The following is a 27,937-nucleotide window of genomic DNA, read 5'->3' on the forward strand; positions in this document are numbered from 1 at the left end:
AGATGTTCACTACAGTGCAACATCAGGCACACACGACAGACATCATCCTGACAAAACCAAACCCAATGCAAATGGCCATCTATGGTCCCACCATGTTCTTGCAGTACCTGCGTTAAGTCTATCACTTATGTATCAACTTGGGGCAGACACTTTTAGGTTACCCTAATCTGTCCTTGAACATTTAAATATAGTTGTCCTTTAGTTCCAATAAATATCCCTTCACAGACACTTTTGTTACCACTGTCCACACACTTCTGAGACCTAAATAATGGCTCTCATTGATCTGAAGGCAAAGAGAAATATGCACAACCTGAAGTCCATTTGCTATTGTGCCTGCACGTCACAAAGGGAAAACGTGCAGCAGGTTGGCTGAAGTGCTACGAACCAGGCACAGAACTACTGAACAGTTCCAGCCCCCCAAAGCAGGAAAAGTCTCCACAGCGCAACTGAGCCAGTGATCTTGAACATCCTAGAAAAACAAGAGGATGCTCCTGGCCCCTGACCTCCTACCACACACCCAGAGGGCAGAGGCTACTTCCAGGGAGCCCTCAAAGCCTCCTGGAACTCCCCCTAGATGCAGCAGCTACCACCTGGTCTCTTGCAACTGCTTCTGACATTACTTTTTCTTCTGCTCATGTTCTTTATTTTTACAGCCTGCTCTAGCTTTGTATGCATTAATGTGAAGATGTATCACTAATGCAAGTGCTTCAACAGAAATCACAACTACCACAAAGTCCAGACACTTGTCTTCACGAGACTGCAGTAGTTTTTTGCATGGTAGACACGGACACAGGGCACATCCGACTTGCCTAGAACACAATGAAAAGTGCTCAGAGCCAGGTGTTTAGCTCTGACAGAACAGGGGAGACTTCGTGGCAGTGGCTGGGGAGCAGGGAAGACATCTGTCTCCAGCCTTGCTGATGGCTAAAGCCACGTGCCCACAGTCCATGTGAAAGGGAGCCGTGCCAGAAGCTCCCAAGCAGCTCCTACTGGTGGCAGACATTTCTTCCAGTAATACCCTAGCAAGAGAATCATCCCAACACAAGCCTGGTTTGCTTCCTAGGAGTTTCTAAAAATGGCAGAATTTTTAGTCAATTCTTGTAACAGATTTTTTTTTATTTTGGGTGACTCACCTTACAAGATAATGACAGGGCTGAAAAGCCTGGTGTTGTACCACACTAATTCACAGGTAGTTCCAGTAGAGTATGAGTAGGTAAATACCAAACAGATAAAATGGCTGGAAAATGGGACTAAAACAAAACCGACAAACAGTAATATAACTAAAATCCTGCACAATGTCCATGAGGCAGGATCCCAAGCTCGCCTTCATACCAAACCAGAAAGTCCAACTGTTTTAAGACGTTTTTAAGGGGGACCAAGACCAAGATTATCATCACTAATGCAGAAAAAGCTCCATTTCTTGCTTAGAAAGTGCTTTCTTTTACAGTTGTTTTATTAACATACTTCATTTTGCTGCTAAGTGTATACAAAGTGGCACTTGAATCCTGAATCTAGCATGTGAATCTTGCATTTTGTTCTGCTTCCAGCCCCCTAATGCACACCTTGCAAAGCTGAAACACCTCCAAAGCACCCAGGTCTTCCTCCTGGAAGAAAAACTGCCCACAGTCTGGGTTTGATAACACAACATCTGCTTCTTGAGAAGTAAAAGGTACTTGAATGCTGAAATAACGTGACTCTAGGACCCTGTGTAGAAACGTAGCCATGTCCAGCAGGATAAAACACTGAGGCCCCAGACCAAAGGGCTTACGAAAGATGACCAGTTTAAATGAAAATAGGTAAATTACAGTGCTTGAAGACTGCTGAATAATAAACTCATCTGACATCTGAAATACTTTTTCCACCCCCCACTTTAAAGAACAGCAGTGTTTGAAAGCAGAAACTCAGTGACAGATACTGAAAACCAGTCGTGCACTTCAGGGGCTTTACACACTTTTCAGCAAGGGTATGGGAATTCTAAACAAAAATCAGACAAAATTACAAGCAGGCTTTCTGAACCATCAGAAGCTTGTTGGTTTTTATCCTGAAGTTTTCCCACTGTTGACAAGTCTACGGAATAAGGCAACAAAACAACTTAATCAATCCAAACAAGCAAAAAATACTTTAATCCAATGACTTAGGTTCCAGAAGGCCCATTGTGAGCCTGAAAAGCAATTCTCTATTAAATTTGTTTCCAATAATAGAATAAAAGGTATTTTATTAGCACAGAAGAGGCTATCTATTTTAATGTACCATGAACTTTTTCTAAACTCTGCTTATAAAACATGCTTGGTAGGCAAAACATGTCACCTACTCTACAGCAGCAAGTCAATCATGGCAGCGAACAAAGAGTGTCTTTATTTCACCAGACCTAAAAGGTTTCTGTGCAAGTTTTTGGAATCACGTTGATCTGCTGCCTAAGCAGAGAGCAAGTAAATCAGTATGTTTACACAAGTGGAGCAATCTCCTGATGTTTCTAAGGACTGAACAAAGAATTGTAGTATTAAAAAGCATTTTGGTGCTCCTTCATTGTTTATACACCTTCCCAGTGGCTCAAAAATACCATTTCTGGAATTTTCCAAAGGAGTAACTGAAACAAAGCTCAGCTGCAATGCAGAGCAGATTACTTACAGGTTGTAATTCTGTCCTGAGCAGTAAAAAGACAATTCACTGACCAAATGTGGAGGCCACGACCCCAGTTTGCCAGCCTTGTGTACAGGAGAAGCTGCTTTGATCGAATCAAACATCAACTGATCATCCAAGGATACTTCAGAACCCATCTGGAATGGGTAAACTTCAAGAAACTAACTTTTAGGATCATTAAAACCCAAGGAAGCTCAAAACATCTCAAACTGAGGAAGCAGCACAGAAATTGAAAACCATTATGAGCTTTTCTTCCTGGATTATTTCTAAAGACAAAAGACAGCACACTCAAAACTGAGCAAGGGTATTTCTCCAGAACTTGCAGACCTCGGGCGTCTGAAATAACTTACGAATTGCTTGGTCCTTTCTAACCCAGAGTTAAGGAAAACTCTCCTGCTTCATTTCAGACCACTAGGTAGAAGTGACTTCTAAACACCCTCACTTAAATGACAGATAATGACAGAAGTTTGAGACTTGTTATTGGACTTTCTCTGGTGTTTTTTTCACTGATTAAGTACATAATGCCTAAATAGTCATAACTGGAAATGAAAAAAGCAGAATAGCTCTGGAGTAAGCTCCTCCAAGGCTTCAAATATTTGAAGAAGCTGCACAGTGCACTCTGCCCATCCGAGTCATCCCAACACCACCCCATTGTTTGCATGATTTCAATGTATCACACGTATCGAGAATCCTAATATAACGTACATTAAATCTCTGAAGCTAGATAGCGAAGTGTTAAAGAGAACAGGAAAGCTGTTTAAATAAGATTAGGGAACAGCAACAATACATGTGTGTTTGCAGAGAAGAGGGCTCCCGATTCAGACTATTACAACTATAGGCACCAGGGAAAGAGCAGAGCGAAATGACAGCATGAAAGGAAATGCCCTCTGCATTCCAGCCCCATCCCTAATTTATGTGTGCAGAGAGGGGGAAGGGAACCCCATTCTATAAAGTCGCCGTGACCCGTTTTGCTATTGACTTCATTTCCCTTCTCTTCATTCACTTTCAGGAGTGATTCTCCGCATTCATTCCGTCTCGCAGAAGTGACCAGGCAACAAAGGCAGAGCAGCACGGATAAGGCATTCCGGCGGTTCAATTTACTTCTCAAGAGTCATTCCAAAGCCCTTTAAAAAGATCTCTTTGCTAGCAGAGGGCATTAAAAATATATTATTTCCTCAGAAATAATGAGGACAGGGTAAAATATATGCAAGGCAGAAGGGAAGAAAGGGGATGTCTGTGGCAAAACTTTTCACTCCTGTGCCACGAAGGCCGGCAAGAGCCAGCTGGTTGCTTGTTGCCTCCGAAGTACCAGTCTGCCCCGCTGCTGCATGCAAGGAATGCACAAAGCCCCTTAATGCAGAGGGGAGGGAAATTTGTAGGACACCAGCTTTGCCCTGGAGCTGGCCCTGCCAGAGTGAAAGCCCAAGCAGGCAGGAGCCAGAACTGCAGCTCGAGCAACAGACAATCAAGCTGCTCTCCTTGGCTTGTGCGAGGCTGGGAAAGCTACACACAGGGAAGAGGAGTCCCACAGAATCCCATCATGTATCCTCTAGCACCCAACATTCATTTCCAGCCCTCCAGGCCCTGTGATGCTGAAAAAAAAAGACATGCCATCATCAGGAGAAAGCTTATCTCCCTGTTGATTTGGAGAGCGTTCTAGTTCTGTTTGACAGAGGTATCTGAGCACTGAGAGTGTCCCAGTCCTATGTACGTGTGCATACAAGTGCAATGCACGCATACACCCAGCACTAGTCCCAGAGAATACACGTAGCACTTCCCATCTCAAGTTTACTGCATGTGCTGCTTGCCCTAAGTAAAATAACCAAACACAATCCTTGTCAAACAGTCCTAAATGAGCCATACTTCCCCTCCATTTCTTGGACTTCCCTACATTCCCATTTCATTTCTTATTCACTGCATTTCTTCTCCCCTTCTCTCTCCAACCATGCAATTTTTTGAAGAAAAAATCACTTTATAGAACAGACAGGCCCTAGTTCAACTTGAAGTTGAACTTCGATTTACTCATTACACTTTATTTATAACTTTCTATTCAACTCCCTAAAACAAAGGTTGGACCCCTCCTGACTCCCTCCTACTGACGCGACAGTGATGCCAATCTTAACCTCGTTAGCATTGATTTTCATGTAAGGCTAGTAATTTTCCCAACAACATCCACAGAAGAAACCAACCCAAGTCCATTTGTCCCGCATGAAAGAAGCTGCTCCTGTCTGCAAAGCAATAGTGAGAAGATGACGTTCAAATTGCAGAAAACAGAACTGAAACACAAGTAAATCTCTAATCCCTTTACAAAAAGGCACTTATCGTGAAGTTGGAATAACCGTGAACACACAGGTGAATTGAAGTGTTTTACCAGGGTAACAGTACGAACAGGGAGCAGAACCACTTTACCAAAATACAGTGCCTCCCACCTGGAAAGCCAGCTCCTTGAACTTTCAGAAATCTTCGCACGATCTTAAGTTAACTAAGATATCAAAGCAACTTCCCCATTTAAAAGCAGTTCACAGAAGGCACGCTCAGTGCTCAGTACGACAATTTAAGTTGTGCAGGGAGTGGCATATTGAACATTTTACTGCTTGTGTTTAGTAAACAATCGCTGTGCCAGTGTTGTTTGTGGGTCAACACTGGAAGGCTTCAACATCTCCACTCTCCAAAGTTATCACCAGTTTCCTCACGTCCCATTTTCAGACCAAGGCAGGGGGCCAACAAACAAGCATGCAAAACCAGCAGCAACTTTCAGAAGTTGCAGGAATCATGAGAAACATTACACACACCACCTCTGACAGACGTTACCATCGTCTCAAACCTTCTGGATTTGCAGAAGGCTATCAAGCTCATGACCAGAATGCCAATTAAATGCATTTCTGTCTACTCATACAGTCTTCACAAGCTCACACTTGCAACAGATCCCTAAAGGTAAGAATTTGACAGTCCAAAGAGAAAGGAAACGGATTTAAACCTCCAACCACTGGCTTCCTGTTTCCATCTATAGTAGGAAATTCAAAGTCTCCCGTATCCATGACTCCAAGACACCTGTGGTGGCACAGAGAAAACAGAGATGGCAAACAGCAGCAGTCAAAGCACTCCTGAAAACAGATGTGATACACAGCAACATACACTGATCGCTCGGTGCTTCCTACTGCCTAAAATGACAAAATATCATTTTAAAGTTTCATCTTTGTGAAAGGAGTTTAAGCATTCACGTTAAAATCAGTGTAAGCTTTAGGAAAGAACTTTTAAACGTTACATTGATTTAAACTTGATTGATCCACTATGGAACTGGTGAAGCATTAGCTGTACCACAATTACTGTAACCACCGGGCTCTGACTGCAGAAGTTTTTATTCCTGCTCACCAAGTCTGGAACTGCTTCTGGAATTCCTTTTATGCATACAAAGTTCACTGAAAATTTACAGAAGAAAAAATAAAGGGCTGGTAGGCTGTTAGCTGAAAAGAATCTTGAACTGGTGCCTTGAAACCACTTCATCCGATGAAAGCATTAAATAGAGTTTTGGGGTTGTTTTTAACCCCAAATTAGTTTATTAATAAAGTGCTTCAAAAATTACAGTGAAAAATTCTTCTTTTCTTCAACTCCTAACAACAGCAGATAGAAGAATGTTCTCTCTACATAAACAAACGCAAAGCTGTTTGGTTTCTGGATAGAAACCATTAACCCTCATCACCCTGATTAATTACTTTCTATTTTTAAACCTTGAGAAAGGACATTACTGCAGTTCCTTTCAGAACACATGCATAGGAAGCCAATAGGCAAACCCCCTTCTTCCCCTAGGTGAAAGAGAATAAATTGACCACAGCAGTGTCTGTAGCTCACAAGATGCTGGAAACCAAGGCAGCTCCCAGCACCCTTGGCCTTCCCTCAGCTAGAAGGCATCTGGTTGGGAGAGCACAGGAACGTGCCAGCAGTCGAGCTGCAACCAGAGGGACAGGAATATAAACTTACAACAAGCCAGGCCAGATGCAAAACAACAAAAATTGCCACCAAACTGGCTGCCTAGACTTAGGCACCGTGTATTTAACCAGCAGGGTTAGCTTAGCTCCAGCATCAGTGGATGTAGAAACTGAAATTTAATTAATTGCGGCACAATTAGTGCCCTTTCCATATCCCCTGGGAGCTGTCTTCACCTACCTGCTACTAGGACCTCTGAGGGTATGTTTTCTGCACACAACTAAGCTGACCTACCCTATGATCTTCCCACCCTGAAACCGGGGGGAAAAAAAACTTCCTTGCATCTACTGCATGAAGAGGAAAGCAGCTCTGAAAGATCACCACTATCCAAATAATTCAATCTGCAAGTTACTGCAAAACAGAGAAGTTACCAGGTCAAACCAGAGCTGTTTTTCAGCTCAACACATGCTAGATCAGCCTGAGAATACCACAGACTCAATAAAAAGGGATTGTTTATTACCTGACAAGAATTCCCTTGAGTCTCCAAAGGCATCCGCTGTCCTGAAACCACAAATACCATTGTTCTGGACTTTTACAATACTCTGTGAAAGCCAAGTGAGCCTCAAGGTGGTGTGAAGCACCACCCAAGTGTTTTCAGTTCACATACTTTCTAGCCTTGCAGGAGGCCTCCAGGTCCAAACTCAAGGAAGGTCAGGAAAATAACTAAGACGTGTCCCCTCTTCATATCTTCATGCAGTTCAGCTTACAGTTTTTCCCCTGAAGAATACCCTAAAAAAGATCTGTTCAAACAAATGGGATTCTACCTCATTAGCACAGCAAACATATTTAGAAAGATTAACAGACACACACACACACACACACACGGGGAAAACTTTACTAGGAGAAAGCACTGGCAAGTGATGAGCATTCAGGTTAAGTCTCTTAATGCACACGCTTCCCCAAACCCCGGTATTCCTTAAAATATGACAGGAAGCGCCTATTTGCTTTTCCTATTCACACTAATTCAGGTCTATTGTTGGCTGAAACAAAGGTCTTTCAGCCCACATCACCCGTTCCCAGGACATTTGACACCAGTTTATTAATATCATAAACATAAGAGGCACAAGTGGCAGAAATCCAGCCCCGCTCCTGGTGCCCGTCTTAAATAACCTTAGAAAGGCGGGCAAGCAGCCTCACAGGTTGTGGAGCTGCAACGTTCGGTCACAATTAGGGACAAGCTGTTAAAGGTCACAGCTTCTCCTTGAGCCTGCTCTTTACAGCCTCTGCAAGAGTGCACGATCCCAAGAAACAGCTCAGGTCTGCCCACAACCCTTCCTGTCTGCAACCAGCAAATTGTTCTGACTTTAAATACAGAAGTAGCCAACAGCAAACCCAACACTTCAGCATTGTTAAATACTAGCCTGTTGCTCAATATGAAAGCTATTGCAGGGTTCAGTTTTCTAATCATCACAAAATTCAGCTGCTGAGAGCTTCCAACCTGAGAAGTTTGAATCTACTTTAATGCAGGGAAATGGGAAAAGCCACCTGCCTCCCCCCTAATGAGGATGTGCATTGCAGCTTTGCATCAATCCCTCTTCCATCACGCTGAAAAACTCCTCTCCCATCAAGGTCAGGACCATCAGAAAGACTGTGAGCAGCAGTGGCTAACCTCTGAATAACATCACCTCGAGAGGCTATGCACCCCTAAATTAAGCTGCTATCTAATACTCCATCAGAAAGGATGGCTTTGATGTGAGATATAAAGAATAAAAGACTTCAAGTACAGAAGACAGACTGTTTAAAAAAAATCTAAACATGTTACAGTTTGCAATGTCTTCCTTTTGAAAGTATCTACTACATAGAAAACATCTAACATTTTAAATATCTGGCTTGGGTACGTATGTGCTCCACTGCTGTCACAGCATACAACAGTCACAACCTGGAAAAATTACGTGTCCCTGCTTAGATGTAGATAAAGAAATCCAAAACCTTAGGTTTCAAATGCCACACAACTCTGGCAACCATTACTGATAGAATAAGTGATAGTGGCTGTCATTATGGCAACGGCATATCCCACATACAAAACAGTTTACAACAGCCCAGAACACTCATATAACCAAGCCTTGACTGGTTTACATACCCCAAAAATAATTGAAATAAACATGTGCTCCTTGGTGCTGCAGCAGCAACACTTCAAAAACAACTTCTTGTTTAAAACCCTAGATGAAATCTCAAAAATACGAGCCCAGAAGAACGTGAAGCTCGTGGTTTGCTTAAATAGGCAATCTGACAGCGTTTTCTGCCTCTACAGTGCATCCATACTACTGAGCACATGTTTTAAATATTCCTGCAGATGTAGCGATAACCTGACTAAATGATGCAGGAAAGGGTTTCCTCCACCTTGAGTTTTCTAGTTCCACGCATTACGCCTTTCAACATACTTTAAAAAGTGACTGTACTAAGCAATTCAACGTGCAGTCCACACTAGTTACATTTCAATGCAGAAACCCTGCTCAGCTAACAAAACCCATGCTGACTTATGAGATACTTCCCTGGAGAAAGATGACAGAAGGGTTAAATTATATTCATATCGTGGAGAATTCAGGGAGTTTCTTATCATTTTTGTCCTTTATACAACTGCATACAGATCAGGCATTATCTGGTTATAGGGGAACAAAATTAACTCAAGCAGCGACTACCTTCATGCCCACACTTTCTTTCAAGTAAGATCCCCTTAGGTGCCTGAATGTTCTGTCACTATCGCTCACAACACTGAGGGATTTACTGAGCAATACCAGGAGAACTGAGACAAAAAGGCTTATAAATAACAGATTTGATTATTTCTGCTCTACTACTGCATTTGTCTAGCCTCAGTGCTCTGGTACATAACTTGTTCCAACACATTTTCTGCCTGCAGAGCTTTGCTTTACAAAGCATCGTAAATAAAGCTACAGCAAAACTGTTGCTGCATACCTAACTTCCAAGAAAGAACTATCTCAGTTCTGACATTAAGGACAAAAAAAAATCAGGATTACTCATTTTCCAGAATAAACTTTATGATGGACCAGAAAAATCAAACAACCTCTATTCAAAGAAGAGCAGCACTGCTGATTCTGGCTCTCCTGAAAACATCCCTGCTGACCTGCAGATAAAGGACATCCGGCTGCCATATGCAGGGTAAGATTTGGGAGACCAGGACTCCACCTCAACCCACTGCTCTCTGGAAAACCTGTAGTCTGAGAGATCAATTACAGTACTACACACTCACTGGGCTCCTTCTGGATGTGTGATACTTCAAGAAGTGCTCCATAATTCTCCTATGACCAGTACTATTGGATTCAAGTTATATTTATTATCAGGATTTTCCAAAATACAAAGAAAGAATTAGACAAAGATTTATTTACGCTTTATTTCTTCTCACTGTGATAAAGATAACATGCTAGCAATGCATCTATTTTCAAAGAACAGGCTAATTACCCCTTGCAGCAGAAGTGCTTTCCTGTATAACCAAGCTGTTTTATTTATACTTTCATTTTCTTAGGGAACTGTTCTTCATAGGCATGGGAAGGATGAAGAATGTTCTTGAAAAATGCCAACAAGCTCAGAAATACCACTGAGATCTTAAAAAAGAAATAAGTATCAGTGCCTAAGCTGTTGATCCCACTAAGTTATATGCAGTTAATAGCACAGAGTCCCTGCCTTCTATGGGTATTAGGACTAATTTCCATTCAAGACCAGTGTGCAATTCCCACGTATAAATTTCTCATGCTCTGTCACCAAATGTGATTTTAAACATAATAAAAAAAGTCATTCAAAAATATAGGTAGTTAAGCTTTAAATATACGCTTCCGAGGCTGCAAGATGTCCATAGATTAAGGCTTTTTAATAAACATCCATCAGGAGTAATATGTAAAGTTGAAAGCTTTGCATGTAGAGAACGTAATAAACTCCCAAGGTCTTCTCAGCCCTTTTCTGTGATACCATCCTCATTTTGTTGTGACAGATGATAAACACATTTGTTTGATAACCAGAGGCTGAGCAGAGAACTGAAGTCTACCACTCAGAGCATGGATTTCACAAGTGCCAAAGTTATGTTCATGCTCTTTGACTCTTGAATTCTGCTTGTTAAAATACTTAGTAGCAACAGGTCTAGGGAAAAATCAGCGCTGTGAACTAGGTGAATCACTGAGGAATTTACTCACCTCTCCTAATGCACAGAAGGTTTATAAGCTTCTCCTCAAGACAGTAAAGTATCTTACTCAAGACAGCTTGCACCAATTATAGCTGAATACATCTACACAAAAGCTGCCCCTGCATTACTTATTCAAGGGTACATTTGCCCAGACAGCACTGAAAAATAAGCACTACAGAATTAGCTATATATTAATTCACATTACCAAACATCTGCTCAGTATAAATTTTAAAAGGATGCTTTCATTTGGATGACTGCACGTTAGAAGAATAAATCATTTCTATTTCAAGTTATATTTACTTACCATATGGCATTTGTTTGTTGTTTTTTTTATTTTTTTTTTTAAAGCTCTTCAATGCTAACACGGAAAACATACCTGTTTCTGCTTGCACTTGTGCATTTTTATCATCCTTTTTCTTCCTTCACTTGACTCAGGTGATTCCGGAGTCCTTGAAACTAATTTGAATCAGTAACTACTTACTTCTCAACTCCTGCTGACAGCTCCCCACCTCAATGTACAGAAACATTCCTCACCTCCAACAAAGTATCTCCACTAACTAGTCCCCTCAGAAGACCTTACTTCAGATCTTTTCAGGAGGCTTGTTTGTGTTCCGAAGTAGTGCAGAGCTATTTATGGCAAAGTCTCCGCTGGAATCACAGCCAGAATTTCAATAGGCTGCACAGCACAGAAAAGCCAGTGGTTCGTTTTCTGTTTGCAAATAACAATATATTTGGAAATAACATACTGTGCTATTGTTTTGCATGTTCAGAACAGAAGCCTTGAGGCGATGCCTTTCTTCATTTGTCACTGGGAATGCCACAGCTTAAGAGCACTTGGAGTATCTTGATTTGCTCTTTTTGCTGAAGCCACTACAAAACATACACCACAAGTTAAAAATTAGGAGCAGTACTTCAGAAAAACATCATGATTTGGCAATGCCTTTCAAAATCAGCTACTAGAATTCTGTAGTCTGGGTTGCCCTTCTGTTGTCAATACAAAAAACAATTCCTGGAAACTATCACGCTGTTTCAGACTCTTCTCATACATTCTTTGGCCAAAGCCAAAAATTTCTAACACTTTTTAATCTCCAAGTGTCAAACTCTAGCATGCAAGAGACCATTGCACCTCAGACACATGTCAAGTGCCTCCCTCTAAGGAAGGAAAATTAAAGTTAAAAAAAGTCATCTTACCTACCATAATGGAGAAAGAAAGGAGGGAAGGAGGCACGCTCACTAGATGAGTTTCAGGCAGCCTGCCGGAGAGCACAGCGCCTGTGAAGGTCACAAGTGCAACTGAAGCTTCCAGCAGAGACGAATACAGAGCTCTGACTATCACGGGACTGAGGAATAAAACTTTCAAATTATTTCACTCACTATGGACATCCACTCCTTTATTAGTTTATTTTAATACTTGGTGCATTTTTTGCTGTGGAACATGGAAAATAATCTTCCATTTACCAATTGCCTTTCCCCCACACACACTTAGCAAGTATTTTCCTGCACTTTTTACTCCAGCCCAAGCATACATGCCTCAACATCTTAAGTTTTTGTTGTAGTTAAACAGAAGCCAATACTAGTTTGAAGCCTGGACTTCCAGAGAGATTCTTAACACTTCTTTAAATGATGCAGAACAGAATCTACACGTTGACACCTCGGTAAGGCTGACCCTCACACTTATACCACATCTGAAAAAATTACAGTCTACAAGTCTGAGCTAAATACTGACCTTTATTCTTAAGGGAGTTACTTTACATCTCATCTTCGCTATCTATAAATTAGGAGGCTTTCTTTGATCTTGGAAAAATTATATAACAGCTATAAAAACAAGACAGAATATTTAGTTACATTACTGTCCTGCAAAGACCTCAAAGCTCCCTGCAATAGCTTTTAGTAGAAGTCTTGGAACCCAATTTTGGGCAACACGCATGCTAGTCTTACAGACAAGGAAAAAACAAAGTACATAGGGGCTAAAATGATGCATCTCAACTCAGCATGATTACTTTCAATTAACTTAATTTCTATTCTTATCCCCTCAGGATAATTAATTTTAAGCCTAAATTTTAAACTTGGTAAAAAGTTAAAAAAACACACAGCTATTTAATAGAGGTAAGCCTCACTGAAAATACACTAGTTAAAAGAACATGAATCGGAAGGTGCCAAACTTCAACTTGAGCATTATGTAAGAGCAGAACTTCTGGAAAACGAGTTTCAACACACACACAAACAAGCTTACAAGACCAAAGAGGGCTGTGTACATCATCTTCTCTTGCTGACTTCTTCAAAATGACAGCAGCCAGCAAGGAGGAAAGATTAAGCCAGAAGTGCTCCTACACAGGATGCAATCACTCCGTCGTGTCATCTCTTTCCCTACCAACGTATACACGTAATAGCCCTTGCACAGGAACATGAGGATCAGAACAGAGATGACCTCACAGCACAGCTGTAGATGACAATTTAGATCACACTTGAGATCTGCAGAAACAGCAGAAGGGTGATGCCACATAAGAAGGGAATGCCACATAAGCCAGTAGATGTGTTATAACAAAGTTTGGTCTGAGCTTCCTCAGGTCAAATCAAGGAAGAGAATCCACAAGCTCCAGGGAGCCAGCAACCTGGTGTGCGCAGTCCTAGAGGTTTGGTTTGTTCTTAAATGCTATCTCCTTACTGCACTTTCCTCTGAGGCATCCAAATCTTGTCAGAGAGAGAACTGCTGGGTTAAGCACAGCAGGCGTCCTGCTCCAGTGACAGGATTGTCATGTTACCGGCCTCCACTGCTCCTCGTGAGTGGGCTACTGGTCCAAAAGGGAACACAAAATGAAGACCCTGCATGTTTCTTGAACAGAAATATAAAATCAATAAGGTTAAACTACAAAATTCCGAACGCAAAGCTGTGAGAACAGAGAAAAGCAGGCGGCTTCTACAGAAAGTTGGGTCAAAAAGCCCCTCCTGCCAGTTCCAGTGTCCCTAAACGCAGCTTATGAATGCCTCGGTACTGCCTCTACATCACAGAGCCGTCTGCTCACTGCTGGACTAGACCATGACAAGGTCTGCGTGCTGCAGTTTCAATTGGGGTTTGTTCGTACTGATCTTTTAGAAGAGGTTCTCCAACAGATCCCAAATTCACTGATATTAGAGCTCCCCATATGGAAGGAGACTACAAACAAGCATCGGAAGGCTGAGGAATTGTCTCAGTTGTTCCCGTGGCTCCTTCACACCGTTATCCTGCACCCAGGGGAAGCATCCAGCCAGCCACCCCTCACTGCTCCTGCTCCACCAGATACTTGTTACACTGACAACTGTCTGGGGAAACTAATTCAAGATAAAAAATTCCTCTGATAACCAATAACCCAAGATATGTAATTTCCACTCAGGCCAGTTCCCCAAAGCAAGAATTAACAGCAATTAAGAGCTAACGCAGGACTTTCTTTCAGTTCTGTCAGTATCTCTACAAATGACCCCATTTACAGAAACGATGCACTACAAATACTGGGAAATTAAGTACTGTTATGCAACTACATCAGAAAAAAGTCCAGGAACTCTCAAAAGTGTCTTTCAGAATTATCATTTATGAAAGTTGAAGATAAAAAAATATTTTAATGCATAAATTGTATCTGCTGGGTCAAATTACTTTAAAAAAGAGCTCTTCACACTCTTTATGAGCACTATACCCAAGCACATGTAGGTCACAGTCTCTGCGCATCAACTTCTAACCTCCTGACGGAAGAAAGGCCAGCTGCAACCACCACTTTGAAGAGTCAAAGAATGGCCCCTGAATACTTTTTATACTCCTTGGGGAAAAAGCAAAATATAGTCAGGAGCATTTAACAGACAGGAATATAGTACAAATGCTTCCTAAGTTTAAATGAGCAACTACAGTCTGAACTCTCAAACGCCTTATATGTTCCTGAATATACGCAGTTATATTTTGTTAAGTTCTCAAAACCATCAAGCATTAACTGTGCGCATTTGGAAATCTTGTTACTCCCTGAGCATTAATACAAGAACTACAATTGAAAATGCAAAGAAAAACATTTCCACCCAAAACACATTCTGCACACCTGGGAAATCAATCTTTCCAACAATACAACTCCTAAATCCTCTCTTCCTGACCCTAATTATATTTTTTTAAACCGAAGTTAGATGCAAGTCTATCTGCCCGAGGGTTTGCCACGTGGCCCAGATAGGCTGGGTTTCTTAATGGTGCTATAACTTGGGGATGGCTGGGAGGAAAACACATTCTTATAAAGAATGGCTGACCAAGTAAATAATTTCTCCTCCAGTGCTTAACAAAAGCACGACAAGTTAGAAGAGAGAAGCTTGCAGCCCCTTCTATTTCTGTAACAGGATTACAGTCATGCACAGAAACCTCAAAGAATAATTTGCAGTAACATCAACTCGATGGAACACCCTACCTGGTGCTGGTAGCCAGCACCCGCATTTTGAAGGCAAGGGTAACAACCCCAGAGCGCCAGCAACAGAAAACCAGAAGGCAAACCCACTGCTAGGTAACACCACCAACAGCCCCAAACAACGCCCTAAAGCAGGCCTTTTGGGTAGCCAGAAAGCAAGGGTCGGTGCATTATTTAAAGGAAGCCCTGCTGGGTAAATGTGCAACAAGCACACACCATCAGAGCATCAATTCCTCACCTTGCAGAGTACCCGCAGGGTGAAGACAATAGTGCCTATTTTTCCTCTAAGACCCCCACACCGTACGACAATATCCTATTTCCAGCTTACCTGTGTGCAAACCCTACACAAGTAGCATCTCATTAGTGCATGCTTTAACTGAGCCATAAAATATTAACACAGTTACATTACACGTATTCCACTCAAATTTAAAATCCAGAAAACTGTCCAGATTCTGACCTAAAGCCTACCAGAGCTTTGTGAAGGACAATTCCCAGCCGAGGCTGGTTCAAGGAACACACTTCCTGCACTTCTCTCGATTGTCATAGAAACACAGCAGCTGCTGTCACGACTCACAACGTGTCTGCCTGTGTCAGAGCTTTTCACTCCTCTTTTTTTAGAGCAGTAACGCTCACAGTTTCACATAATTACCGAAGGCTGAATTATTCCACAAAACTTCGCACTCCATACTAAAAATATTGTAGACGTTTATGGTACTGCATGTTATGAATAATAGGAAAAAAAGGTCTGGAAAATACCCTTAAGGCAGTAAGAAAAGCATCTTTCACGAATAGAAGAGCTTCAAGAGCACAGCATTTCCTCAAAGGAAAGCACGGGTAGCCTCACTTTGGTGCCATCAGCAACAGGCATTTTTACTACAGGAGGCACAGGACACAGCAGGTGCACTGCACACACTTCAGGAGCACCTAAGACACGGCAGGCCTCGTTCTCTAGCACCTAAATGCAAGACAAGACATTAGTTGAAGTGAAATCCCCAAACAAGGGATCAAATTTTCAAATCATATTAAGAGCGGTAAGACATGGTAAGAATAGATTATCGTTTGTTACATGACCTAAAGCTCTTTACCGTAAAGCAGTCAGTCAGTAATCCATCTCCCAATTAACTGAGATGCTTTTCTACAGCAACTTCCAAGAAACTAAACCGTACAAACAGCAGCACAGCTTTTAAGAGAAACAATACCAATTAATAAACGCTGAACAAGGGTTTGTTTCTCCTTTCGGACTGCTTGTGTGAACACCAGAGGATGAAAGCCTATTCCACGTGTACTCGTTCTGCTGCAGAAAAACATCAGAATTATTTTCAGCGTGGTAATAAATGACATGGTGCATGTGTGTCAGATGTGTGCGTGATCTAATTTGGAAGAATCCCGACCCGACACACCGCAAAGCGGTTTGCCAGTCGGCTCCTACCTGCCTGAATCCCCGCTGCCACCATGCGAGGGGGTTCTGCGCTCTCCTCCTGCCCTCGGGCACATTCCCACCACCCCTCTTTACACCGTGAGGGTTTGCACATCCTCAGCCCTGAGTTCAGGGATATGATTCGACTGCAAAGTAACGCAGTAAAAATAAGTTTTTTCCCCTATAGCAGCGCAGACTGGACCAGCTTCAGTCTACAAAACATCTCCAAAGGCCATCACCAACTACGCAGGATCTCGGTCAAGCAGCAGTGCACCGCATAAAGTTTGACCCATTTTATTAGGGCAGCACTTTAGCGCAGCCTCCTAAGGTTACCATACAGAACTGGTGTTAGATATATTTATTGGTGGCCTTCAGACTCCACGTGCTCCAAGTGTATCTTGGACAGCAAAGCTCTAAAGTCCTTTTTGTTAAGCTATTCTACCGTTTGGAGTAGCACAGCACTTAAAGATCAGGGTCTCGCATTGGCTGCACATAAAATCCTATAAAGAGACTGCCTCCCTTCCACAGTTCCTCCTCTTCCTTTCAGCAGCTCGCTCACTCATCACACTGTGCTGGCACAAGCGCACACAGCACTGAGAACCAGATCAGGGTTCAATTCAGCTGAGAAATAATCCGGTCAAAACCACAATTTTAAGTATTTTTCAGCTGGATCGGCTTCCCAGACAAGTTCATTGTGCAGTTACACGCACGCTGGTGCCAGCAGAGTGGGAAGGAGTGCCTCTTTAAGCAGAAATGCTGCCAAACATGTAGCCATGGCCTAAATAGGCAAGTCAGAAGACAGCAGGGGGAAAAAAAGGCAAACAGTACAGCTAGGAACACCCAGCCCTTAACTCTTACTTCAGCACTGCACCCACCAGACATTTCCTTCTTCATTTTAGCTCTCTCCCATGCACGTTCTGTGAAGCTACAGAAGCCTGTTCTTAGGGTGGAAGTACCCAAAAAAAGGCAGCACCTTTAAAATTAAGAATTTTTACAGAGCTGCTCAAGGGCTGTAATCCACCAGGATTTCCACACTCCTTTGTAGGGCTGGTGTCTGATGGCTTCACAGTAGCTGCTGTATTTACAATACAAAAAAAAACACAAACAACTCCTGCTCCCATCTGATTTTTGATCTAAGTGCGAAAGCTTCCCAGAACAGCGGAGCCCAACACCGGTCAGCATGACTGACAGGCTGAAGTGCCCAAGCTACCGAACTCTCGTCAAGAGAGGACAACAGCTTCGGGGAGCTGAACAGCCTCTTACTGTTGAGCTGTCTCCTAAACGCTCTTTGTTTGGGGGGACCTCACAAGCACGCACTTCAGCCAAGTCAGACCAGCGCTTCCTAGAGCACAGCAGCCTACTTCTCTCCAGATGCAGCCAGCCGTTCTGCAAACAGCGGAAGGTAAGAGCTGTAACACAGAAGTGGACTGAAGAATACAGGCAGGACAGGACCATAACCTCAGTGGGTTTTTTTGTTTTTAAATTTTCAACAGCATATTTCACGTTACCCCTTTAAACAAGCCTATTGCTAGGCCTTGCTCCTCTTAACTGGCATTGCTCCATGAGCAGAGAACTTAACCATAGCTCTCAAACAGGAGTTCAGCTCCCTCCCATAACTGCACCCCGATCTTTCCTCGACATTAGTATCCCAAACCCTCCTCACGCTTTTGCTACTTCTGAAGATTTTTCTTCCCCTCCTACTGCATCAGTTTGCATTTAAAGAAGCCCATCCACCACTTGTACAATGGCACCATTGTTCCCCTTCTGCGACTCCTGCCCACAGACGCAGCTGGGTGGGAGCCCCGCTCCCCAAGTGGTTCTCCCACTGCCGCCCTACGTGGAAGCCAACAGCGCAGGAGGTGCCACCAGGAGCAGTGTGCGGGGCACAGCCACCCAGCTTTCTGGAGGGAGGCTCAGCAGCTCTCACTCTTATTCCACATAGATGTTACTTGACCAAGAGAAAGTCTTCTGATAAGGCAAGAGAAGACAGTGAGCTGCAGATGCTGGTAAGCTGCTCCTCACTGCAGTTCTCATTCCTGGCCTCAGTTTCCTCACTGTTAACAACAGATTCTTTGGGGTACTGAAGACAAAGTACCACTGCTGAAGCAGTAACAGCTCCCACAGCTGCTTTGCAATTTTGAAGTGTGCCAAAAGCAAGCACTAATCTACGCTTTTAAGATAAAACATACCTAGAATCAAATGGAGAAAGACATTCCTGAACAGGAGAAAAGTCAAACCTTGTTTACATCTCTGACCACACTCAGTTTGGCTAGGGACAGAAATGTGACTTCATCCCTTCATCATCTGCACAAACTGCAGCAGACTACAGCAGCGTTTCAGCTACAAAGAGGAAACGCGAATCAAGTGATAGGTTACTAACAAAGAAGCAGAGAATGGTCCTGTAGCAGACTTAGCAGCCACAGCAGATACCCCAGAGCCTCCTCCAGAGGCGTTCAGGCCCCAACCAGTTAAACAACTTGTCCACGATCAGGGCTGATCACTCAGCTTAGGACTTAGGTTCCTGGCTCCCAGCCTTGGACGCAGACCATCATACTTTTGCGTATCTTTGGATTACGCTTGAAAGAACATTTAGATACAGCAGCTTGACTCTTTTCCTTCTGCCAAGTAATTAAACAAATTTGACTTAATTCGTTCTGAAGCACAAACTCATTCCATTAAGCTAACGTCTAGTTTTCAAGGATGGTTTAAACTCACGGTTCTCAAGTTGTTTCCAAGTGGAGTTGCCACTATGCTACCTCTTGGAGAGCAGAACTGCAGGAGAACAAACCCAAAGAAACTGCAGAAAATCTCTGTACTCCTTTTCTGCAGTCATTCCCGTAAAGGAAGCTTCTACTAAGAAAGTGTGGTCATGTCTGCTCTTGAGCAGTTCTGGACAGTTAAGTCTTTCCTGCACTGGAACAGCAGTGCCACAAAAAAAGAAATCCATGCATTACAGATTCTTTTGATACCCTGGACCACTGAACTTAAAGGACAATAAATCTACTTCACCCCTGGAAAAGTCTTGTCTCATCTAGTGTCCTGGGTCCAGATTCTCCAGAGTAGTCAGAATAACAAGTTGAGCACTGATACTTTGTGGGACTGGGCTCCAGAAGGACAAATAGGAAGTTGAGAAGGGAGGAAGACTTCTGTCGAGCAAAGAATCGGCTGTTTCAGAAGCAGAGACAGCAGAAGCCACATGACAAAAAGGCAACCTTCTGTCATCGGTTAATTTTAAGGACACCAACTATAATGATTCAGACACTCAGATTTCAACTTCAAATCCAAGTTCCGTACTTCACCTTGATGCAAACAAGAGCCAGCCAAAGCTGACAACCAAAGAGAAGCTCCATACGTGCTGAGACTGGAGGGGAGCTGGCTGCTCCTCACACAGCCACACTCCTGAAGTTACAAAAGCTCTGCCAAAGCGAAATGGCGCAGCCTTGGCCATTGCCTTCTTCACTTCCTAGGTTTCATAACAGTTTCCCCCCTTTTCCTTCCATCCTCAGCATCTCCAAAGGAAATGTCACATCCACCTACCACACAGTGCTTAGAAAGCCAGAGAATTAAGAACTGTCACCTGACAGCTGGTGTTTCAGCCAACAAACCCTCAAATATTGACTTTGTAACAGCCAGCCATTCTAACCTCAGCACCCACAGAACTGGAGGCTGTTCCTATTAGGAGACGGTGAGGTGGTCACACCTGAGCCCAAACCGACTGGAAGCTCTGCACCAGCACTCTTTGCAAACTTTTTGAAGTTGCTGCCATCGTCACTGCATTGATAGAAGCGTTACTCTCCACTGGCCTGTTTTACGGGCAGTATTTTAGGGAGACTGCTGGTTCACATTCGGCTGCTTCATGTAATGAATGGATGCAGGTTCCTTGGCTGACACATAGTTAGCGTTAACTTCACCAGATATCACAATTCTGTTAAGAACGGAAAGAAAAAGTGAAACATACTTCTTCCATTTCTTCTGGGTTTGTTTTCTTCACTTTGCTGTTTCTAGGGAAGTTTCAGTACTCCACAAAAGTCAGTTCTTAAAATCCCAGTTCTAAAGCCACTTCAAAACCCCACGCCCTAGGTACTACCCTAGCCAAACTGGCACTGTCCTCAGTCCCAGCCGTGGCTGGAGCCCACGCTTGTTAGCCTGCAGACCACGGTGGTTAAAGAATCACTGAAGTTTCAGACAGCAAAATTTTCTTTAGCTTTCACCATGGAGCTGCCACTTAAAGGCAGACAAAGACAGGGAGGGAAGAAAGGTCAGACCAGACTTGGAGCCACTGTTGACTTGTCCCTCAGTACTCTGAAGGGGGACCAGGAGCATGCAAAATTGCTGTTCCCATTTTGCAAGAACTACACAAGGCTTCATTTTATTAAGGTGAACCTTAAAGTCAGAAGCACAGAAAAAGCTAAGTTTCAGCTACATCATCAACCCAACAGGATTACAGATGGACGTTATAAAGCATAACAGGAGCTCCCAGGACTGCAGGGAAGGTAAAGCTGCGTTACAGTTACACAACTGGCTTTTAATTTCCAGTATGCATCGTGGGAGCCAAATACCCAGGAAGAGCTTAGAATTTCAGCTCAACAAATTCACGACAATCAAGTATAACACTAATGCGGGGACCTCGTTCCAGGATCTCGGCATTTAATTTCAGGCCGTCTTGCATCACGCTGAGGGGTCTGCACTTACTCATCGGAAGTCAATTACAGCTGGCAACGACACAAGATTGTTCTTTGGGTCACAAAATCAGAAATCTACATGTTCCATACGGTCCAAAACACTCATACAGTTTTCTGGAGAGCGTTCTGAGCGGCTGGCTGACCTGAAGCTGGTTAATTCTCCTACGGTGACAGCTTCCCTGCACTCCACCCCCTGCGCCTCGCTCCTGCAGCTGCTCACCTGCCCGGAAGGAAGCGGGAGGCCAGCAAGTCATCTGGCGGAGAGCAAAGTACGGCACCTCAGAGCAGCTAAGGAAGCGAAGGACAGACTATTTCCGGACTTCTGCATTTCCAGTTCCCTGCAAGAGCCACTTCAGCGTATACAGAAAGCTCGTTACTATTACGTGCGTGTCAACAGGGCTGTTGTCACAAAGAATTATTTGCAAGCACCTGCCACACAACTGGCATTCTTGCAATATTTGAGTATTTAGTTTGATAGGAAATTAAAACAAAGGTTACAGAATTTAAGTCTGTCAGAGGAAAAAAGATTGTATTACATTTAACAGTACTTTGGAGTTCAAGCTTTAAAACATACTCCCTGAAAAATTCAAAACTCAGCTTTAAAAAATATTACAGCTTTCTTGCTTCCAAAAGCCATCTTTCAGCTTGTAAAATCACACAAGTCTTTGAAAGTGCCTTGTTTGCCACAAGCTGTAGCTAATAAAAGTAAGTCTCATGTTTATACTCATTTTTCAGCCTTTGGAAGTTAATCTGAACCACGCATCAAATGGGAAAATAACGGGAACCGCTTTTCTAAATACAACATTAATCTCACTTGTCTGTAAGTCAGAGCATTTGGGATATGTTTAAAAAAAAGAAATGTTAAAAATTCCATAATTGACAAGGCCAACTGCTAGCAAAAGAAAAATTAACTCCTGATCTTACAGGTTGTATTACGCAAACAGGAACTTATGGCCAAAGAAATGTAGAGGCCAGTGAGGATCAGAGAAGAAATTTTGCTCGCTAGCACCGCTGAGCAGCATGTGGTAAGCACGACCCCTCTAACAATCCCCAACCAAAACGAAGAAAAACAAGCACTTTTTGCAGTCACAATCGCAGGCAGCCATCTTAGTAAAAGATGACATTTGTCACTGCCAGCACTAGTAGCCCTAGCTCAGAAAAGTTTGAGCCAGTTCCCATTTTCATGTCAAACACAAAACCCCTCTCTACTTAGTAGGCAAGCACACACAAATATTCTGACTTCTTCCTCTTCCAGCTAACAGAAACTGGAAAAATTGGGAAAAAAATCACTTGATCTTTACCCAATACTTAGGTCTTCAAAGACTACAAGCATTAATTAATTGTCACGACACCTCCCTGTGGAACACAAGTATCACACTCCCCATTTTGCAGATTAGGAAAAAACACAAAACAAAAGCTGAATGACAGGAAAAACCTATCTAACGATTTTGGGAAACAATTCCAGCAAAATACTTCAGAAGCCTAAATTCAGCCCTTCTTACAAATGTGAACAAGACTCATAGCACAGTTTGATCTGACTCTAGGTATCTGAATGAACATTAAATATCCATCTGCTTTGCTCAAGTTGCATACAATACAGATCGCATTCACGTCTTCCTAAAATGTACCTAGAAAGTCAAGAAAAAAAAAATCACAGTAAAAAAAATTGCTCTTACCTTCTGCTACATCATCATCTACAGCGCCTTTCACCTGAGAAAAACACCACTGAATGTCATTTCCTCCTCCAGCTCCTGAAAAACACAATACAAAAAATGAGACCCCCCCCAGAGCAACACAAAGAGGCCGTAATAGTTACTAACCGAAAATTTCAGACAACAGCGCACCCGCCTACTTCCTCAGCAATGATGTCGGCACAATTGCAAGTTGCCCCTCCCCACCTTTTTCCTTTACAGATATTGTTCTTGTCATTAGGGGCTTGCCAGCGTCCCAAGCAATGTTTGTCAAAAACAGCGTAAGCAGTAACAGCGATAAAAGCCTCTCACCAAAAGCTCGCATGGCTAAGTAACACGGTTGGCACTAACTTAAAACACACTTAAAACGAGAGCGCATGAGCATCCTACTTGACATAAAGCTTCTTCCTACTTTATATAGCAGAACCCCACTAACACATGCACACAACTTAATCAGCAACTGTCAGAAAAGCTCTGCATTTTTGGAACATTTCAATCTCTCAATCAACATAAGCCACGCACGTCACTCATTTCCTCCTCCCACAAAAACAAAGAACTGAACCTACACACTGAAGGCTAAAGAAAATAATTTTACCACAAATTTAGAGTCTCTTCGCAGAAGTAACGAAAGCAGTTATCAGCTTAAGAAAAAACCACCAACAAATCCGAGCAGAAAAGCAAACAAGCAATCTGATGTTAACAAGTTCTACTACCATAGAAAACGGATCGAAGAGAAAACTTCAGGAACATTACTGCCTCGGCGGAAGGCAGTGATTCATTTGAACCCTGCCACCAAAACACACAAAAAAATCACCACCCATTTCTTTTGCATTGCATTCTGAGCAAATCACTGCTGAGCTGAGTACATACAGGAAGGGACTGAAATGGGCCTGCCTTTTTTTTTTTTTTAAAGCCACTGTCAAAATGGAACTTTTCCTCAACACAATTCAAATAGGCTGAGCAACAGATGGCATTTACACATTAATCCAGAGGTCTGCTATCACTTCTAGCATAACAAAGAATGCAGAAGGGACTTCTTCCCTCTCCTACATTAATTTGAGGGGTAAAAACAAGTCCAAGACATGGAAATTGGAAACCCCAAAATATTCTTTCCAAAGATGACCAAATGGCTCAATGTTAACCGAAGTGCTACACCACGACCAGACTCCAGCATGCATTTTTCGCTTGCCTTCATTTCTTTTCTGAAGGACTCCAGGCAAGCAAACTACATAACTCAGCACGGCGAAGGCAAGCACGAGCTCCCAGCTCCACAAGAGATGTCAGAAGGCTTTTCTGCAGATACCTTGGAAGGATCTGCCGCGCTCGCCTCTCCCATTCCCCCCAAACCCGTACAACCCATTTGCTTTCCTCTCGCCACCCTCTTCATTTGTCATTTAGCAGCTGGCACCATGGCAGCATTTAAAGGGGACAGCGTATAAGAAAAATCACTGCTCCTTCTGCATAATACCAAATTCTAGTTTTCATACAGTTCGCTTGAACCAAGTCGGCACTTTTTTTTTTTCCTCTCCTGCCTAAAAGAGGAGGGTGGAGCATGGAGGGGGGGAAAAGGCAAAGCACAAACCAAAAGCTGCCTCCCTCGCTTGCTCCTCCGAAGGCAGAGCACCGAGAAGGCGATCCAATTTGCGGCGGGGGGGGGGGGGACGGACGAATTGATGAAACCGCAGGGAGAAGTGCGGAGGAAGAGATACCTCCTGCACACACACACACCCCTCCAGCAGCACGAGCACCTCGGGATGCAAAATGGGGCTCAGGCACAGGAAGGAAGGAGAAATAAAGCAGGGAAAGCCCCCCGCTATCCAACCGCATCCCGCACCCGCCCGGCTTTGCTCCTGGCACGGAGCACGCCAGCCCCCGAGCCCCCTGGGGGCCCGATCCTGTCCCCAGGCCCGGTCCGTGACCCCAGGGGGATAACCATGCAGCCTCGCCCCCCGAAGCTCCCCCTCGTTCCCCTTCCATCGCGCTGCGGGGGCCGCGAGCCGCCCGCGGGCCGAGCAGGGGGGCGGCCGCCCCTTACCTGCCATGTTGGGGCGGCGAGGCGGGCGGGCCGGGCGCTTGGCGGCGGGGCGGCCGGGGCCGGGCCGGGGGAAGGATGGCGGCGGATGGCGGAGGGGCTGCGGCCGGCTCCGGTTCCTCCGGCTCCGGTTCGGCTCCGGTTCGGCTCCCGGGGCTGCCCCCGCTCCGCGCCTCGCTCCGGCCCCCCCCGCCGAGCGGCTCCACTTTCAAAATGGCGCCGGGCGAGCTCCGGGTGACGTCACCCGGAGGAGGGAAGGGGACGGGGGGGAAGGCGGAGCGGCCTCGCCGCCGGGCTGGGCCTCGCCGGGCCCTCAGCGGGCGTCCCCGCCCGGCCTCGGCTCCCTCACGGGGGGCTCAGACCCGGGACCCTTCTGGGGGCTCGTCCCCGGCGGGCTGGGGGCTCTCGTTTCACCTCAGGGCCCCAGCGCGGCCCCGCGGCCCTTACGGCTCTTCCCCGTGCACCCCCAGCTCGTTTCAGCCTCCACCACCCTTCAGCCTCCCATCACCTTTTAGCTTCCCACCACCCTTCAGCCCCCCATCACTTTATGATTCTCTGCTCAGCCCTGCTGGCTCAGAAGCCTGCCCCTTCCATCCCCATTAAGGTCCCCACTGTAGTTACCTCACAGGACATAGTCAACACATTCACTACAATCCATTTTAAGATCTTGTCAAAGTCATCGGTTTCCCTTTGCAGGTGTTTGTGCAGGCTTTTTTTTTTTTTTTTTTTGCCCCTTCTCAGGCAGGGTAGGGCTTGCTAATCCAGATTTCACTTTGAGATTCATGAGCTCATCCTGCACACCCAGCACCGCCACAAGCACAGTGTGCCTTCAGACAAGTTTCCCAAGTCATCACGTACACTAATTTTGCATTTCCAGCTCAAAAAAACTAAGAAGCTGCTTTTCTTAAATGAAAGACCATTCAATTCCTAGTCAAGCACAGTGCAAAAGAGAACTGTGGGAACTGAACACGTCTAAACAAACACACCAACGCAGTTGGGCTCCCAGTGCTTGAGAGTAAATCCCACAAACCCAGAACTAGCTCACATTGTAGGCTACTTTGGACAAATGCAGCTTTATCTCAATGTTCCTCGAAAACCACACATGCAAATAATTATTGCAAGCAATGATAAAGCAATATTTGAAAAATACTCAACACATACAGGGCATTCTGAAGAACTGCAACTCACCTAAGTTTGGGAGAATCTGGAACCATGTATTTTGCTTGGTCCATCTTGACAGCCATCCAAAAATCTAAAGACAAACACACCACAAGTTTGAAAGCATTCACAATCAAGATAGGCTTTTTTTTAAGATTGCTACGGTGTAAAGGGCCTTCTCTTAACCTCCAGGTCCACACTTCCCAGAGCTCAGGAACAAGTTGACTCAGTTCTACAAATTTGTGGCCATATTCAGTCAATTCCAGATCTGGAACAGAAGCTGATGTCCCTCTTGTTTTGGGATTCCTTAAAGCCATCTTTCTCAACCCTAAACAGAAGTGTCCTGCATCCACTTAGCAGGAAAGCTTGCAAATAAAGTCCAATTTATCCATTGCTTTCTGTACTATTAATGCAGAATTTGGCCCTCACGGTAGCATAAGCATTGTTTCAAGAACTTATGCTGCTGAAAAAAAAAAAAAAAAGTAAAGACTTGCAATTAGCCCTGTAATATAAATTAATGAAGCTTTAGTACATACCTTATAATTAGAACAAAGTCCTTCTTAGAAAAGATTTAATATCATGGTGCCAGAATGAAAGATCATAATTCCAACATTTCAGGTTTTTGTTTTGTACTAACTGAGCTATAGAACATAATGAAGTATAATAAATAATTAACATTAAATCACAGCCATGGTAATTAGTAAGACAACTTGGGAATCACAGTCTTTGCTTGGGTGTTCACTTGCTAATTCAGACAACGCAAGTATTCATTCTAGTATTAATGGTTAGTGCAAATTAGCAAGAGTATTTTGCAGCTCTGACTGAAAGTTTGTAAGCACAGGCTTATGACCCTTTGATTTCACTGGAGTTTAAGCGTTTGTTCAGGTGCTCTGGGGAAATAGTAACTGTAATATGCTTAATTTCTACACAACCACCAACAGTACAAAGCTTTGCTGAATGTTTATTCCAATTATGCTTTACTCACTAGTTCTTGCTATGCAAACCAACCCCTTCAACTCAGACTAAAAGACCATCTCCAGGAAACGAAAATACTGTGGGGACAAAGACCCACGGAAAACTATCCCTGGTTGTATTTGGTAAGGACAGTGAGCTACATACAGAATGGTCAGTTCACAGCAGCATAAATCATGAGCTGCAGAAGTTACAACTTAAAATCAAGATGTGAAATCTGACTGGTAACCAGTTTAAATAATAAATTAATGTCAAATCACTGATCAAACAACTAAGGCCCAAAGAATTATCACCAACTCATTTTGTATCTGCTTTAGTTTCCTAGTAATTTGACCCATTAGACAAGACTATAATGAATTACAATAATTCAGTTTAGAAATAAAGGGAGTAATTATCACCAAAATTATCACTGTAGTTTAGTAATAGCTGAGCCATCCAAGGTCACACGACAGTTAACATCAGGGCAATTTAATTCCCTACAGCATACTCTTCTGTACTTCGTACTGTCTAGCTTGAAGTATCTCAGCAAAAGAGGTTTCCATTGCTTTTCAGGAGAGCATTTCACAGCCTAACAGGCTTTACTCCTAGAAAATGTTTGCTAATATTCACCGTGTGTTTCCCCACTCTTAATTTCACATAATTGTCTCTGTGCATGTAGCCACTTAATTAACAACCATTATCAAAACAGTGCTAAGTCATGTCTTAATACTGCCAGGTGGAAGTTCATGCTTAACAAAAGGTCAGGCAGACCCTGGTTTTGTAATGAGTTGCAGGCAGACTTGCAGGGTAAACTGCACTTGGTGCAAGTCCCAACCCATCT

At 43.6% G+C, this 27,937-nt stretch overlaps 1 protein-coding gene and 1 long non-coding RNA gene across 7 annotated transcripts in view; one reads left to right on the plus strand and one right to left on the minus strand.

The window, feature by feature from the left end:
- LOC121060388 overlaps positions 1-20,807 on the plus strand; it is a 40,225-nt gene extending 19,418 nt beyond the window's left edge. Inside the window, exon 3 of the long non-coding RNA XR_005814808.1 lies at positions 3,650-20,807. This is a non-coding gene — a long non-coding RNA (uncharacterized LOC121060388). The remainder of the gene's footprint in view (positions 1-3,649) is intronic.
- PPP2R2A (protein phosphatase 2 regulatory subunit Balpha) overlaps positions 1-27,937 on the minus strand; it is a 50,276-nt gene that overhangs the window by 13,367 nt on the left and 8,972 nt on the right. For 3 of the 6 annotated variants that reach the window (XM_040538126.1, XM_040538127.1, XM_040538128.1), the window contains 2 exons: positions 26,176-26,239; positions 22,941-23,015 (listed from right to left, as the gene is read on the minus strand). In XM_040538126.1, the coding sequence (XP_040394060.1) occupies positions 22,941-23,015; positions 26,176-26,239 (139 nt within the window). Of the gene's footprint in view, positions 1-5,617; positions 5,692-6,858; positions 6,924-22,940; positions 23,016-23,668; positions 23,752-24,990; positions 25,219-26,175; positions 26,240-27,937 lie in introns of those variants that run through there. The other 3 variants (XM_040538133.1, XM_040538130.1, XM_040538129.1) reach the window with 3 other exon arrangements.

Source organism: Cygnus olor, chromosome 27 (assembly GCF_009769625.2).
Source record: "Cygnus olor isolate bCygOlo1 chromosome 27, bCygOlo1.pri.v2, whole genome shotgun sequence".
NCBI classification, from domain to species: Eukaryota; Metazoa; Chordata; class Aves; order Anseriformes; family Anatidae; genus Cygnus; species Cygnus olor.